Source organism: Camelina sativa, chromosome 13 (genome assembly GCF_000633955.1).
Source record: "Camelina sativa cultivar DH55 chromosome 13, Cs, whole genome shotgun sequence".
In the NCBI taxonomy this organism is placed as follows: domain Eukaryota; kingdom Viridiplantae; phylum Streptophyta; class Magnoliopsida; order Brassicales; family Brassicaceae; genus Camelina; species Camelina sativa.
In genome coordinates, this window is record NC_025697.1 from 17,852,382 (window position 1) to 17,867,369 (window position 14,988).

The following is a 14,988-nucleotide window of genomic DNA, read 5'->3' on the forward strand; positions in this document are numbered from 1 at the left end:
GGCCCAAAACTGGTTAATATGACTCACACAAAGCGTCGATATTTATTGGAAAAGTAGAATGAATACACGCGGCTGGGGTTTTGCTCTCTAGTCGGGTTTATTCTCCTAATCGTAGGACTACGAAAATATTGTCGACAAATCCAATGCAACGGCGAACGGGCCAACGGGTTTAGAGCAGTCGTCCGGCTAGCTTTTTAGTGTCACCCACAAAGGCCACAACTAATATGTACTGGATGATATATCTACAACAAAATGAACAAATTAATACATTGATGTTTCTATATACAACTATATGATATAAACTATATACATAGCCGACAAAGTAGAAACTTGAATGATAAAAATTTTAACAACTTTTAAAAGTATGATTATGCCAATATAATTTTTAATAATTATGAGATTGGAAAACTCAAAATTTTATGTGAAATGCTCTTGCATCTTTTTTTTTTTAATATCAAATCTTCTTCTTTTTTTTTCTCTTTTGATTGATGTGAATGATAAGAGCATCGTATATTACAAAGTGACAAAAAAAAAACACGTTTATGTTTTATGACTTTTATAATATAGTTTCTTATTGTAGGAAGATAATTAATATATATCATCAGTACTGGTATATCGTATATGTTTTTGGATTTTACAATTTGCCAAACGTCACCAACCGAGGGCCTACCGTACCCTATCTTTCCATCAAAGAAAAATTCCATATCTTGCTTCAAAGCATGCTTATCTTCGTTATATAAACCCCTTCTCTCTCTCAACTGATAAACTCAGACTCCTTTGGTAAAAAAATTTACTTTTTTATTTTAAATATTATTGTGATCGTGGTCATGCATATATTTTATGTCAATCATCAGTTTCATGCGTTTCCTAGTTTCTTTTTATAGTAACCATATTGTTTGATAGCCACTGATAGAGTTGTATTTTTGCTCTCAATAACTGATATCATCTTCTTCGTTCTTCCAAAACCATTGATAGTTGATCTCAAATTTAAACCCTTCATGATACTTTTCAAGCTTTTGCAAGTTCATGTATTTTTTATTGTTGCTTCCTGTTCCATGTGTTATATAAACTCTTTGCATAACCAGTGAATCCTTTAATCTCCTTATATAGGTAACTAATTAAAGATGAAGAACGGTCACTCGGAAAGCGAATTCCAAACTCAAATGGTAATTTAATATTTTCTCTCATGTTACATATTTGTTCTGAACATGAACAACTTTGGTTTTGATCACTTATCCATAATCAAGTACGTATGGTTGGTTTTCAATCATACTTCAGAATTTGTAAAAGATCTATATAAATTGTCAGTCTTTTTGTTTTTGTTTTTTTTTTCTTCTTACTAAAAGACGAAGAAGAAAAAATAAAATATCAGTCAGTTTGCAACGTCAATCAAATTACGTGTCTAATATTAATAGTTTTGGACCACTCGTTTCCTAAATAGTAATGAAGAATGTGAACTCTTATGTCACTGTCATCTATTTTTATTTTTTTCCTTCGTCAACATCTGTCGGTTACAATTATACTATATATTGCACGTTATATTTGAAGTTTTCGTTCTTGTAGTTTTTTAACCTCTTGTCTTGGTTTATTATGAAGTTTACTACCATTAGAATCAATTCCAATACTAAACATAATAATCGAATAAGATTAAGAGTGCTTTATCACAGAATATTAAAGCAAAAGATGAAAAACATACTGTATATATAATATATTAGTATCAGCTGTCGTCTACCCTGAATAATAGTATTGTCTCTATCTCGAATATAATGGAAGGTAATCTTGGGAATATTTATATATTAAACGAATGATACTAATACTATACATCCACCAAGTGAATTTTCAACAGTAACGTTTTTAAACATATTTATAAACTTTTATTAGTAAAATTAATGAGATATAGATATAAATAAATATTTATTAACTTATATACATTGTAGTAAAATAAGCTGGTAAAAAGTTGATGATACAAAATAGAATGACTGATACTGATAGTACAAAATTTTAGATTACCACTTGGTACCGCAATTAATCATTTTGAGACTGTAAATAGGCGGAAATAGTATACTATAACATTTCTTAAAAATGTATGGGATTATATAACTTTTTTCCTAATTTTATATTTTTTTTAAAAAATTATTGTACCACCATCTTTTAAAATCAAATGTATATTTGTGTCGTCATTTTTTGTTCCGTCATTTCTTATTAATGGTTTTTTTTACCGCCAAATCATTTTTATAATCTTGTCTTAGAGGGTTCAAGAATAATTAGTTTGGTATTTAAAATAGTAAATATTACAATTCTACATCCTAATTAAAGAACATAATACAAGAGTGAATGATTCCTAGATTAGGGAAAGTGACAGCTATCCACGAAGTGGCAACACCTCGTTACCACCACCGCCTAGCTCGTGGCGGCTGGCGTCTAAGCGCCTCATCTTGCTATATATTCCTTCTTTTGCTTCTGTTATCTTCGCCACCAAAAAAAAAAAAAAACTTATCAAAACATCTTTTTGGAATTCTTAATAGTTAGTTATAAAGAACATGAAAAATTTGGTACTAAAAGGCTACAACTTTTTGTTAGCTAGCTTATTGATTTTAGTCATACATGTTAAGCAAATTTTGATTTACAATTTTTTTAGATTGGGAATGAGAGACTTCCTCAAGTAACATGACAAAGGAAGTTGAACAGCAACGTAAAGAACCCTTCTGAGTTCAAGATGACTATAAGAGATCTTCTTGATCTGGTACATCATTTTTTATAGTTATAAGCTAAATCAATGTGACTAAAGTTTATTCAGATGATTGTAGATATTAAAACTTGTTTCTCTCTTTATCTCTTTGTGTGGCTTTTCTGAAGTTTCCAATAGGCTACAGATTGTGGCGTTACACTAAAGAACAAGCTGTTAAAGGAAAAGTGAGTTGTTTTATAATGTATTCACAACAAAAAACATTTGTTCTTTAACACCAAATTCTGAAACTTCGATTTCTTGATTAGGTTTCGATGTACGATATGTTCAAAAAGCGTCATGTAATAGGCAACCATGGCGTCCCATTAGGTGGAATTGGGTATGATATAAGTTTTCTATAAGCAACATGTTGATCTTTCTATTAGAAATGTTTTCAATACACAAAATGTTTTAGTGGAGGAAGCATCGGAAGGAGTTACAATGGTGAGTTTCAGCAGTTTAAGCTCTTCCCTAAAGTTTGTGAAGAAGCTCCAATCCTCACAAACCAGTTCTCTGTAAGTATATATTACATGTTCTGACACTTACTAATATCACAAAGATGCATGCTTTTTGATTACGACGTTTTGGTAATGATTAGGTTTTTGTTTCGAGACCCGGTGGCGTGAGTTACTCAACTGTACTATGCCCAACAAAGCCAGAATCTGTGAAGTAAGGCCATTTAATAGCTTTCCATGGATCATTTAAACACAAACTTTGTTGCTAATTATAATAACTTATGTTTTCTATGTAGCAGTAAAACAGAGGATTTAGGAATAGAATCATGGGACTGGAACATGAAAGGGGATAAGTCTATGTATCATGCTCTGTATCCTAGGTCTTGGACCGTTTACAACGGTATAAAATGAATCTAACCATGGTTCGTTATACATCAAAATGTACATCAGATTCATGATTGCTAAAAGGTTATAGTAAAATGTCTTTTAACTTTGGAGAACAGAGCCTGACCCTGAACTAAGAATAGTTACTCGTCAAGTTTCTCCCTTTATACCTCAAAATTACAAAGAAAGCAGTCTTCCAGTATCGGTTTTCGAGTTTACGGTAAGAATATCTCGAGAAGATGTTCTTTTTATGACTTTATTATCTCAGGAGATCATAAAAATTGTACATTTTTGGCTAATGTTTCACAGGTGAGTAACCTTGGGAATGAAGAAGCAACGGTTACTTTGCTCTTTACTTGGGAGGTACACTAATCTCAAACAAAAATGATATCTATCTGTTTCATGTATTTGAATATTCAAGACCATTTATGTCTGTGTGCTTTACTTAGAACTCAGTTGGAGGAGCTTCTGGGTTAAGTGGAGAACACTACAACTCAACAATAATGTAAGTATCTATATTTCAAAGTCTATTGTCACAGCTTTTGATCTTTGTTTCTCACAAAAGAAACCCATTTTAATGGTGTGATATATCAGGGAAAGAGATGGAGTTCATGCAAGAGCTTTACATCACAAGTAAACTTCTTTTACTTGAGCCTTAAGTTACTGAAAATTCCTCTGTTTTAGGCCTTTGAACCGGGGTTTATTGGCGGTTTCCGGATGATTTTGTGTCGATATATTACAAATGTGATGGAATTAAATTGTTAAAAGACTCACTGATCACTTGCAGGACGGCCGATGGACACCCGCCAGTTACTTACGCCATTGCAGCGCAAGAAACAGAGGATGTTCATGTCTCTGAGTGTCCATGCTTCTTAGTTTCTGGTCATTCTCCTAAAGAAACCACAGCCAAAGAGATGTGGGATGAGATTAAAAAGGTGTTATCTTTTTGTTCTCTTTTCTTGCAATGTTCTTCCAAATCTATTCAAAAAAAGGTCTCTGAATGTTTTTGAACTCTCTTTTAGAACAAATCATTCGACGGGTTAACCAGCGAGCCAGGTTCACCTTCGAGATCTGGAACATCCATTGGAGCAGCCGTAGCTGCTAAAGTGAATGTTCCTCCAGGTAGTGACCGTACCGTCACGTTTTCACTCTCATGGGACTGTCCTGAAGTGCGGTTCAATGAAAAGACTTACCACAGGTACAACCTATTGATTCAAAAATCTCTCATGAATATATATACTTCTAGTTTCTTTTTCACCTAATGTGAATCCTTATACTTTACAGACGATACACAAAATTCTATGGCAACTTAGGCGACGCAGCAGTGAAAATGGCTCGAGACGCTCTTCTGAGTACGTACTGAACTAGCTATTGTCTTTGGTTTCTTCTGACTTGCTAAAAAAGTCTCAAATGATGTTAATTTATTTTTCTTGAAACACAAGATTATGTTGACTGGGAGTCTCAGATTGAATCATGGCAAAGCCCTATTCTTTCAGACACTACACTTCCTGACTGGTAAACTCTATTTTTAATTGCCTTGAAGCTTCTCTTCTGCTCCGCAATCAATAACCGATTAATATTTCAGGTACCGAGTTACTCTATTCAACGAACTATACTATTTTAACTCCGGAGGAACTATCTGGACAGGTAATTTAGTTATAATGTACAAACAAACAACTGTATAATTTTTCTTGAATATTTTGTTTCACTATCCATAGATGGGTTGCCTCCCAAGGAAAATAATGAAAGAAGCAAGATTATAAATACAGAACAGAACAACATTGTTATAGACCTCTTCAAGAAAATCAATGCGGTCTGTGAGCAGACTCATTCTCCTCAATCCTCGAACGCGGAAGAGAACATTGGGCAGTTCATCTACCTCGAAGGAATTGAGTATCTAATGTACAACACTTACGACGTTCACTTCTACTCTTCATTTGCACTTCTTAGTCTCTTCCCTAAGCTCGCACTCAGCATCCAAAGAGACTTTGCAGCAACAGTTTTGTTTCAAGATCCCACCAATAAAAAGATCATGAGCTCTGGCTAGTGGGTTCCAAGAAAACTTCTTGGATCTGTTCCTCACGATATAGGTCTAAACGATCCGTGGCTTGAACTAAATGTATATAACTTCTTCAATACGGATCGTTGGAAAGACTTGAACGCCAAGTTTGTTCTTCAAGTCTACAGAGACGTGGTTGCGACCGACGATCAGGGTTTTGCGAAAGCGGTTTGGCCGTCTGTTTACACAGCAGTTGCTTACTAAGATCAGTTTGATAAGGACGAGGACGGGATGATTGAAAAGGAAGGGTTTCCGGATCAGACATACGATGCTTGGAGTGTTACAGGGGTTAGTGCTTATTGTGGCGGTCTCTGGGTCGCTGCTCTTCTAGCTGCGTCTGAGTTTGCTAGTATTGTTGGGGAAAACGCTGTTGCCATTTACTTCAATGCAAAGTATGAAAAGGCGAAAAGCGTTTACAAGAAGCTATGGAACGGTTCCTACTTCAATTACGACGATAGTGGTAAGGGGTCTAGCTCCTCAATTCTTGCTGATCAGTTGGCTGGAAAATGGTAAGAGTAAGACTCAACCACTGCGTTTACATCTCTCAGTTCTGTTCCCAAATCCCAACGGCATTAAAGTAGCGGTCTTCTGTGTTTTCGTAGGTATGCGAGAGCATGTGGATTGAAGCCGATAACGAAAGAGGAATGGATAAAGAAAGCACTAGAGACGATCTATGAGTTCAATGTGATGAAAGTGAGAGGAGGGACACGTGGAGCAGTGAACGGGATGTCTCCGGATGGACAAGTGGATACGAACTCGTTGGTTTCAAAGGAGGTTTGGGCTGGGTTGATGTCCAAATCAGTCACAATTAGAATGTTTAAGTTCGGTAAAAGGATGGTCGAAGTTTTCTTCTATTAATCGGTGTCGAAGCACAAAAGACGGGTTACAATACAACTTAGCCGAGTTAGCAAGTAATGAACGAGTTCGAATGGACGAGTTCGACGGACGAGTCTTCGAATCCTTCGCTTCTAATCTTTAACGGGTGAAAGCCTTGTACTTGCTATTCGTACCTTTTGTCCTTGTCTTTTTTTCTCCCCCTTAATCGAACGCCGTACGCCTGCTTTTATAGGAATTATGTCGGTTCGTCCATTACAAAGACCAAAATACCCCTTCTTTTCCTGAAGGTTTATTTGGGTCTTTTTATGGGCTGGACCTTGTGTTAGGTTACGGGCTTACCCCTAACAGGCTGGGACTACTTACTCTGTTGCAGCTTGTATGATTCAAGGAGGAGAAAGAGACAAAGGGTTTCAGACAGCAAGTGGAATCTACGAGGCTGTTTGGTCTGATCGTGGTCTGATTGTTTCACTACACAAAACAAAAGTTACAAAATCTTTCTTCTTCTATCGTGGATTTGGGTGTGTCGGTGCAGTTGCTCGTTTCAGACACCAGAAGCGTGGAACATGAATGACGAATTCAGATCTCTGTGTTACATGAGACCTCTTGCTATATAGGCTATACAATGGGCATTGACACGAACTGGATCGTTTGAAGAGAAGCAAAAGTTAGTGGAAGGAAAAGAAGAAGAGGAAAGTGATTTGTTGTTAAGACAGCAAAAAGGGTTCCAAGATGTGGCTCGTTTTGTGAGAATAGCACCGACGAGCAATGTACATAGCAGCCTCCTCCAAGACACGTATGAGGCCGTCCTCAATACACTCCGCTTATAGCCTAGTGACCTCGAACTTATTTCTAAGTCCCGGATGCAACATTTTTGCATCACATGTTTATTTATCTTGTGTATATACTTTTCTTGTTAAACGAGGAACAAAATCTAAAACACTGTTCCTGGTTTTGAGAACTAACTAACTAGTCACGATATTGTCACTGGTTTCGAGAAGTATAAAATCTCCTTTTAAAGCATGACCAACGAAAATAAATATAAGAGCTTAAACTATCAGCAACAGTTCAACAACATTTCAACATCTAAAGGTTAATAGAGGGATTACAATAAAGCATTCAAGGTGAAGGAGTCAGAGACGAATCAGATCCACCTTTTCATAAGAAACTGTCTTAGACTCCAGCTGCGTGAGTGCAGCAGGTCTAGCAACTTTGCAACATTGGTTGATTCTCTTAACGTGGAGCTGCGTACACCTGGCTTGCATCGTACTGATTCACTTGTGTGCTCCCTGGAGCAGTCACATACCCTGCAGGTTGAGTTGCAGGCTGTTGCTCATATCCTGCTTGATTAGTTGCTGCTTGTGAATAAGCTGTTTGGCTTCCCGGTGCTGCACCATATCCGTAGTTAGGATCTTGAGAGCTTGTGTTGTAACCATAGTTTCCACTGTTTTGGGTCTGAGCAGTACCATAAGCGGGCTGTGAGGATGGATATGAACTGTATCCACTGGTTGGAGCTACTTGCCCACCATATCCAGCTGCTCCAGCCTGCTGTGCACCAGGCAGGTCATGAGTGGAAGAAGTTGGCTGAACACTTTGTTGCTGGTAAGCTGGACCAGTTGCAGGTGTTTGTGTACCATTGTTGTAACCGTCAGATGGAGCCGAGCTATAGGAAGGGTATGCTTGCTGTTGCACTGGCCCACCACTTGACGTGTAACCATATTGTTGTTGTGGAGCCATGTTGGTAGTGGTACTGCCATATAACGGTGCTGCTGCTGCTGGAGTTGCACCTTGGTAAGGAACATCACCGGAAGGAGTTGCCGCTGCAGGCCGTGGAGGCCCATATCCTTGCTGGACTGGACCTTGTTGCATACCATAAGGCCTACCACCAGGTTGCTGCATTTGTGAATAGCCTGGCTGAGCACCACCCACTGGTGGGTATGAAGCTCCATAAGGAGGCTGCATCGGAGGATTATTGTCATACTTGGGCTGTTCATACATCTGCCCATAAGTCTGCTGATGACCGGTCTGGGAGTAAGGAGCAGCATGTCCATACTCTTGCCCGTGACTCTGACCGTAACCATAACTTACTTGGGAAGGAGGGGGACCACCCAAGGCAGGAGAAGGTGCATGGCCAGGAGGTGGAACTGGACCAGAGGTTTGAGCTCCTTGTCTACCATAATAATCGTAAGGACCAGAAGGTGGAGGTCTTTGGTCCCAACCAGTATTATATCCACCTCTAGGGGGCATATGCTGTGGAGGATAACCACCGTAACCGGGAGAATTGTAATGTGAACCTTGAGATGAATACGGTCCACGGTTGTGGTAATCATAGGGCATTGAGTGGGGAGCATAAGGACCTCGTGAACCCCATTGAGGTGGACCACCAGGCCCTCGGGGTCGGTAGGGAGGCTGATTATAACCACCAGCATTAGCATAGGGTGATGGCCTTGCATCCTACAAACAGAACAACAATAAAACATCCCATCAGAGACAATAAAGATGGGATAACATTATAAACAGTAGGTGATGCTATCATAAAAACATGATTCTACTAGGACAAAGCAGATGAAATTGCAGATATTACACAAAAGTGATCAAAGAACATAGCAAGACAACAAGAACAAGAAGGATTTTATTATAGCAGTCCGGCCAAATGAAAATCAGAAGCATGCCACAGATGCAGTGACAGCTATAATCCTACAGATAACATGTCAAACTAATAAATATTTCAAGTGAACAGAAATTTTTTTGCCTCAGTTTGGCACCATAGAATAATTGGAACTGCAGTACTTGACACAAATAAAATTAGATCTTGATGTCATATTAAAGCAAATTCCCCATTACACTCTCCCCTAAGCCATTCCATGCAAGTTCAGGCATATCTTATGCAATTTATTTACACTAGGTTGCAAATGGAGTTACAAAAATCTCCCAATCTCAATGGTAAACAATAGGTGTGCATTGGCCCACAATATTCCAGATAAAGCTTTCTTCAAAGACATTAATTATGGACATTTTCCCTAGATTTAAAGTTATCAGTATTGGTCCTGGAGTTGTAAGTCTCAAACCTGCAAGCCTGAATAACAATGTCTGATACCTTCTTCTGCAGACATCAGTCTACTGAACACCAGCGAGGCAATGCTGACCCCAAAGTGAACGGTACTAGCGAAATCTGCATTTTTAAAGCCAACACCAATTCGAGAACGGCACCTTTAATATTAAAAAAATCATGGCAACCGATATCGAGGATAGAACATATGATGTTCTTAACAGGTTTAACTGAGCATTATGGTACACTCGCACATGTTTGTTTTTGCAAGCTAACCTTTTTGGCAGCAGATCAACTATTCCTTAAGGGGTGCGTTCAAAGAAGATGCAGCTATCTAATGAACCTAGGAGATGGTATTGTTAAGAGCACTTAATAGACTACTGCAAACGTTTTCCATACGTGCTAAAAGATGGAGTGTAACATTGATTTCATAGCGTAGCATTATTCCCAGGAAAGCAACATAAATCTGAGAAGAAATCCCCATCTTAAACAGCACAACATGAAAATAAAATACTAAACCAGATGATGGAAACACTTTAAGCAAGCGCACATATCTCTCAGCTCAAACAAAGTGTTTGCATAGTAAAACTAAAGACGGTAGCAGGTACCACCATATCATAATATAACATCCCAACCAGATAAACCATGGACCAAAGACGAAACGAAAACACAGCAGCATTCAGAAAATGAACGATTTTTCAGGCACACGATACAACAAACCAAACTCAAGAATGAATGAAAACACATGCATCGTTCAGAGCAAATAGTATCAGAAACAAACCTGATACATAACTTCTTTTATCATGTCCGTTGCTATGTCAATCTGCCTCTTATCTCCAGAAATACGGACAGTCCTCTCCTTCTCACCATCACCTTCCGCATGTTGAGGTATTAACTACACAGAAATTTTTTTATCAGTTTTCACATAGATTGAGTCATGGTAAAAAAACGCGTCCTAACATCAGATAAAAGTAACCCCACCTGAATACGTGCTCCAGACCTTGTCTGCATGTTTTTGATTGTCTCCCCACCTCGGCCAATAATAAGACCAACCTGTCAGTTGAAGCCGGATTAGGTATGATTACATTGATGCTAAAAAAATTGGGAGTACCTTATCATTCGGAACTTTAATCTCTATCTGTTCTGGAATCCCAATCGCATGAGTGGCAAGATGACGCCTCGCAACTAGGGCAGGTGAACCTCCTGCTTCGGCCTAAGGTAGTAGCAGAAGAAAATATTATCTTAAGAGTTACAAAGATTGTGTAGGTGAAGAAGCCAAAACTGATGGGAGAAAAAAAACAACTGTTAACCTCTGCTATGACTGCACTGATAAGCTTCTCAGCATTTTCAATGCATACAACAGTTCCAATGATCTCAACTGGTCTTAGCGCAGAGTTCGGATCAGCTTCTGAATCCCTCAAAATTTGGATTTTGGCACCCGAGTTAAACTGAAGATGCCGTATAGTCTCCCCGCCTTTACCAATCAGTATACCTACCTGCAAAGCATTGTGATAATACGTCAGTGACAAATTTACAGTAAGACATTGTGATAATACTCAACAGACTAGTCAGAACAGAGACCAAATAAATCATATTACCTTTGAACTTGGGACATCAATCCTACGAGTAGTGGAATGAGTAACATCAACCTCCTTCTGAGAATTATCACCACCCAATTCCTTATTTTCTTCTTCACCAATCTCCTTCTCATTCAATTCCTTACTACTTTCATCAACCTCTTTCTGAGATTCACCACCATTACATTCTTCTACAGTACTTTCAACTGCTGGCTGATCTACACCACAAGTCTTATTTTTTTCAGACTCTTCAGCATTAATGGGATCTTGAACTTCCTCAACAGGAGGTAAAGTATCTTGATTCTCATCCTTGTGTACACTTGGTTCCTCAGTTTCCTCTTCCTTAGGTTCTTGAAGCTCTTCTTCTTCTTTAACCTCCACTGAAGAACCATTTTCTTGTGTTTTCCCATTATCTACAAACACAAAAAAGTGAGACTAACATAGCCAAAACTGTAACCCCCATTTTACACACGAAGCGAAAGAATCAGAAGAAATACCTAAAGCATCTTGAGTTTCATCATCTTGGAGCTTGGCTCGCTTAGCCTGAGAAGAATCAGAAGCTGGTTTGCTCTCATCTAATATATCTCCGTTAGAGCCATTATCGAAGCCGGCATGTTGCTCAGGCTCAACCTCGTCGAGCTTGCGCTTGAGATCGACCGGTGTCGCAGGGATAGTAACAACCTCTTCCTCCGCCATCTCTTGAAACGATGAATCTGGGGAAAGCTGCGTACTTTTTTAGGGTTTGGGGAAAGAAGAGAAAATAGACAACTTTTTTTTTTTTTAATCTCGTCCGGCAATAGCTGTGACTCTCTCTGAGCGGTGACACAAACAACTGAGATTAACTTTGTAGGCTCGACTGTGTGTTTCTAAAGTTTGGGCTTTTTGGGCCTTTTTATGGGCTAGCCCGTTTGTTTAACAAAAAAAAAAAACTATACCAAAAACACAAAGTTCATCGTGTTTTTCTTGCTTTCCGAGGCTTTTGGTAACTCTCTCACATTGTTTTCTGCTTATGTTTTGAACTTTGAAGTATCAACAAGAGTTTATAGACGAAAGTGGGATTTCCTACGCAGTACTCTAGTGGTTTTATCGACTTCGAGTGTTGTCCACATCTTAATAAGATGTGTTTATTTCTTCTCCTTGATAGTTTCAACGCTTAAAACCCTGATGGCATCCATACAAAAAGCCTGCATAGCTTGTGATATGATTAAGATCAAACAAATAAAAACGCTTACCAACTGGGATTTTTAGTGTCTGGACATAATAATACATAGATTGCTACAGTTGTCACTTAGCGTGTCTCCCATGACAGGGACAAGACTCAGCAAAAGCGACTTCGTAAGATGGTAAACTACTTAATGGATAGGTACGACATAACCACATGGTTTTGTATTCTTTTGATACATAACATAATGAGACAGACATTGTACGACTGTTTCTCCATTGTGTATAGGTATTGTAGACATCGGCTTCTCTCATCTAAGGCTCATAACCGGCCATGCGCTAGGAGATGGCAGAGCAGGGCGGATCACAGGGACCCTTCTTACCTCTGTGAACACTTCATTGAGTCGGGCTGCCTGACTCATCACCCGCAACGCCTTCTGCACAGATTACAAACAACCCAAGACGTGATAATGATAGAAGAAAACACCACCAAACAAATAACAAGCAAAAGAGCTGTGAGCTATGGAAAATATCAAATTTCAGTACGTTTTACGGGTGATTCCCTAACACATTTTTTTTGTTCTTGAAACAGACAAATTACAAGAACACATATTAACTACAAATTGTATCCTTAGTTTAAGCCAGGACACGACAATCATTAAACTAAAGAACTAAACCTGAAATTCTACTGCTCAACTCAAACCAATTGTATCAACGCAACCTAAAAACGAATCATTGTAGACTAGCTTACCAACTTCAAGCAAAATGGTGAACACAAGGCTGAAAGTTGAATATAGTGTACCTTGTCGTCAATCGTAACTTTAAGATGGAACCTTTGAGCTTTCTTTTTCATATTATACAATCTGCGTCCCAAGAGAACCAAACCCATCACAGCTGCCGCCATAGAGACAGACCAAACCGGACCAATCTTAAACATAGAGTACTTGAGAAGCACAAACGGCATCTTCCACCACACAATCTCTCTGCTTTTACCCTCATCGCCAGATTTCACAGCTCCAACTTCTACAATACTCCCTCCGTTTCCTTCACCCGCTTCAGTAGAAGCAACAACACTACCCGAAATAATCTCATCTTCACCATTCACAACCCTATAATCTCCAGAAACCAATTCATGTCCCCCTGAATCAGACCAAGACTTGCTCGAATCCTCAATAGGCTCTTCAACACCAGATTGGCTCTCAACGTGCCTTTCATCAGCTGCAGCCTCGCTCTCGAGATCCTTTTCATTTGCAGCTTCATCAAAACCACTCAACCTAACCTCACCACCACCGAAAACATCATAAACCCCTAATTCACTTCTAACATAATCATCACCCAATAGATTAACACTGAACTGACCCAAACCCAAATCAACCCGATTCGGAGGCTCCGACCCGTAATCAACCCGGAAAGAATCGCCCGATTCAGCTACGAGATTATCAGCAGAGAAATGATCAGAGAGAATAATCATACCGACATCGTTAACACTTGAACTCTTCTCTGATATGATCGAATCAGTTGATTCTGTATCAGACCCATGAAGAAGCTCCCAGTCGAGTAACCCATCATCATCCATGGTGATCGAATTCAAAGGTTTTAAGAACAATCAGAAATCCTCCTAATATGAAAAGCCCCAAATTATTTTTGCAGAAAGGAAAACAGAAATAGAGCGGTTGATGTGATAAAATATATATAGAGAAAGAAGGGTTCTTATCCACTCTGAGGAGAGTAACTACGTGGAGATATCTAATTGGATGCGTGTCAATCGCAATGCACAGCTAGATCTTCTTTACGCATTTAAGTATGGTGGATTGAGAGAGGAACAGAGGTATGGTATTTATTCCTTTCGTCTCTCTACCATCCTTTTATAATGGATTAATTTGGATGTCATGGACTCATAGATAAAATGATGTGTATTTAACGGATTGAAAAAAAGGTGTTTAGATCAAATAGAGTGTAAAATGAAAAAAAATTATTTGGATGTTTGCCACACGTTGGAAGATGAGAATTAAACGGATTGAAAAAAGTGTTTAGATTAAATATATAGTAAAATATACAGAACAAGTAACGTTCAAATAAGTGGAATAAATGTTAAATGAAGAAAATATACGTGTCGTTAAAGTTATATATGTCACTGCTTGAATTGTGCAGATGATTAAGTAGAGTAAAGTGTGTAGATTATGTTTGGTGTTTGCCACGGGTTGAACGATATAGATCAAATAGATTATAGACATACTATTAGATTAAATAAAGTATAAATAAAGAGATTTTATTTGGATGTTGGCCACGAGTTAGAAAATGCGAATTAAGCGGATTGAAAAGAAGTACTTAGATCAAATATATAGTAAAATATGCAGAATAAATAACGTTTAGATAAGCAAAATAAATGTTAAAAGAAGAGAATAGTACGTGTCTTTAAAGTTACATATGTCACTGCTTGGATTGTGCGGATCAAGTAGATTAAAGAAAGATACATGTTTAGATTAATTTGAGTATAATGAGTTGATTATGTTCGGTGTTTGCCACTGGTTAAACGATGCGGATCAAACAGATTAAAGATATACAATTAGATTAAATGGAGTGTAAATTGAAGGGATTTCATTTGGATGTTCACTACTAGTTTGAAGATGCGAATTAAATGGATTGTAAAGAAGTGTTCGATCAAATATATAGTAAAATATGCAGAATAAGTAACGTCCAGATAAGTGGAATAAATGTTAAATGAAAAGAATAGTATGCGTCGT

General features: G+C 38.1%; 2 protein-coding genes and 1 pseudogene across 2 annotated transcripts; 1 reads left to right on the forward strand and 2 right to left on the reverse strand.

Annotated features, from left to right (window-relative positions):
* LOC104737003 lies at positions 698-7,480 on the forward strand (annotated as a pseudogene).
* Positions 7,466-11,903, reverse strand: LOC104737001 (far upstream element-binding protein 1). Its single transcript, XM_010457100.2, has 7 exons — positions 11,581-11,903; positions 11,105-11,496; positions 10,817-11,002; positions 10,618-10,719; positions 10,488-10,559; positions 10,288-10,401; positions 7,466-8,911 (listed from the first exon to the last, which is right to left on the reverse strand). The coding sequence occupies exons 1-7, from the start codon at positions 11,777-11,779 to the stop codon at positions 7,691-7,693; spliced, it is 2,286 nt and encodes a 761-aa protein (XP_010455402.1). The 5' UTR covers positions 11,780-11,903; the 3' UTR covers positions 7,466-7,690.
* Positions 12,258-14,061, reverse strand: LOC104737004 (ATG8-interacting protein 2-like). The gene is made up of 2 exons (XM_010457101.2): positions 13,047-14,061; positions 12,258-12,681 (listed from the first exon to the last, which is right to left on the reverse strand). Exons 1-2 carry the CDS (start codon positions 13,818-13,820, stop codon positions 12,556-12,558), a joined length of 900 nt encoding a protein of 299 aa, XP_010455403.1. The 5' UTR covers positions 13,821-14,061; the 3' UTR covers positions 12,258-12,555.

Coding starts and splice junctions, on each gene's coding strand:
- LOC104737001 (XM_010457100.2), bottom strand. CDS start 11,779: ATGGCGGAGGAAGAGGTTGTTACTATCCCTGCGACACCGGTCGATCTC. Junction 11,497..11,580: donor TGAAACTCAAGATGCTTTAG/GTATTTCTTCTG, acceptor TTGTGTTTGTAG/ATAATGGGAAAACACAAGAA. Junction 11,003..11,104: donor TTGATGTCCCAAGTTCAAAG/GTAATATGATTT, acceptor AATGCTTTGCAG/GTAGGTATACTGATTGGTAA.
- LOC104737004 (XM_010457101.2), bottom strand. CDS start 13,820: ATGGATGATGATGGGTTACTCGACTGGGAGCTTCTTCATGGGTCTGAT. Junction 12,682..13,046: donor AAGTTACGATTGACGACAAG/GTACACTATATT, acceptor TAATCTGTGCAG/AAGGCGTTGCGGGTGATGAG.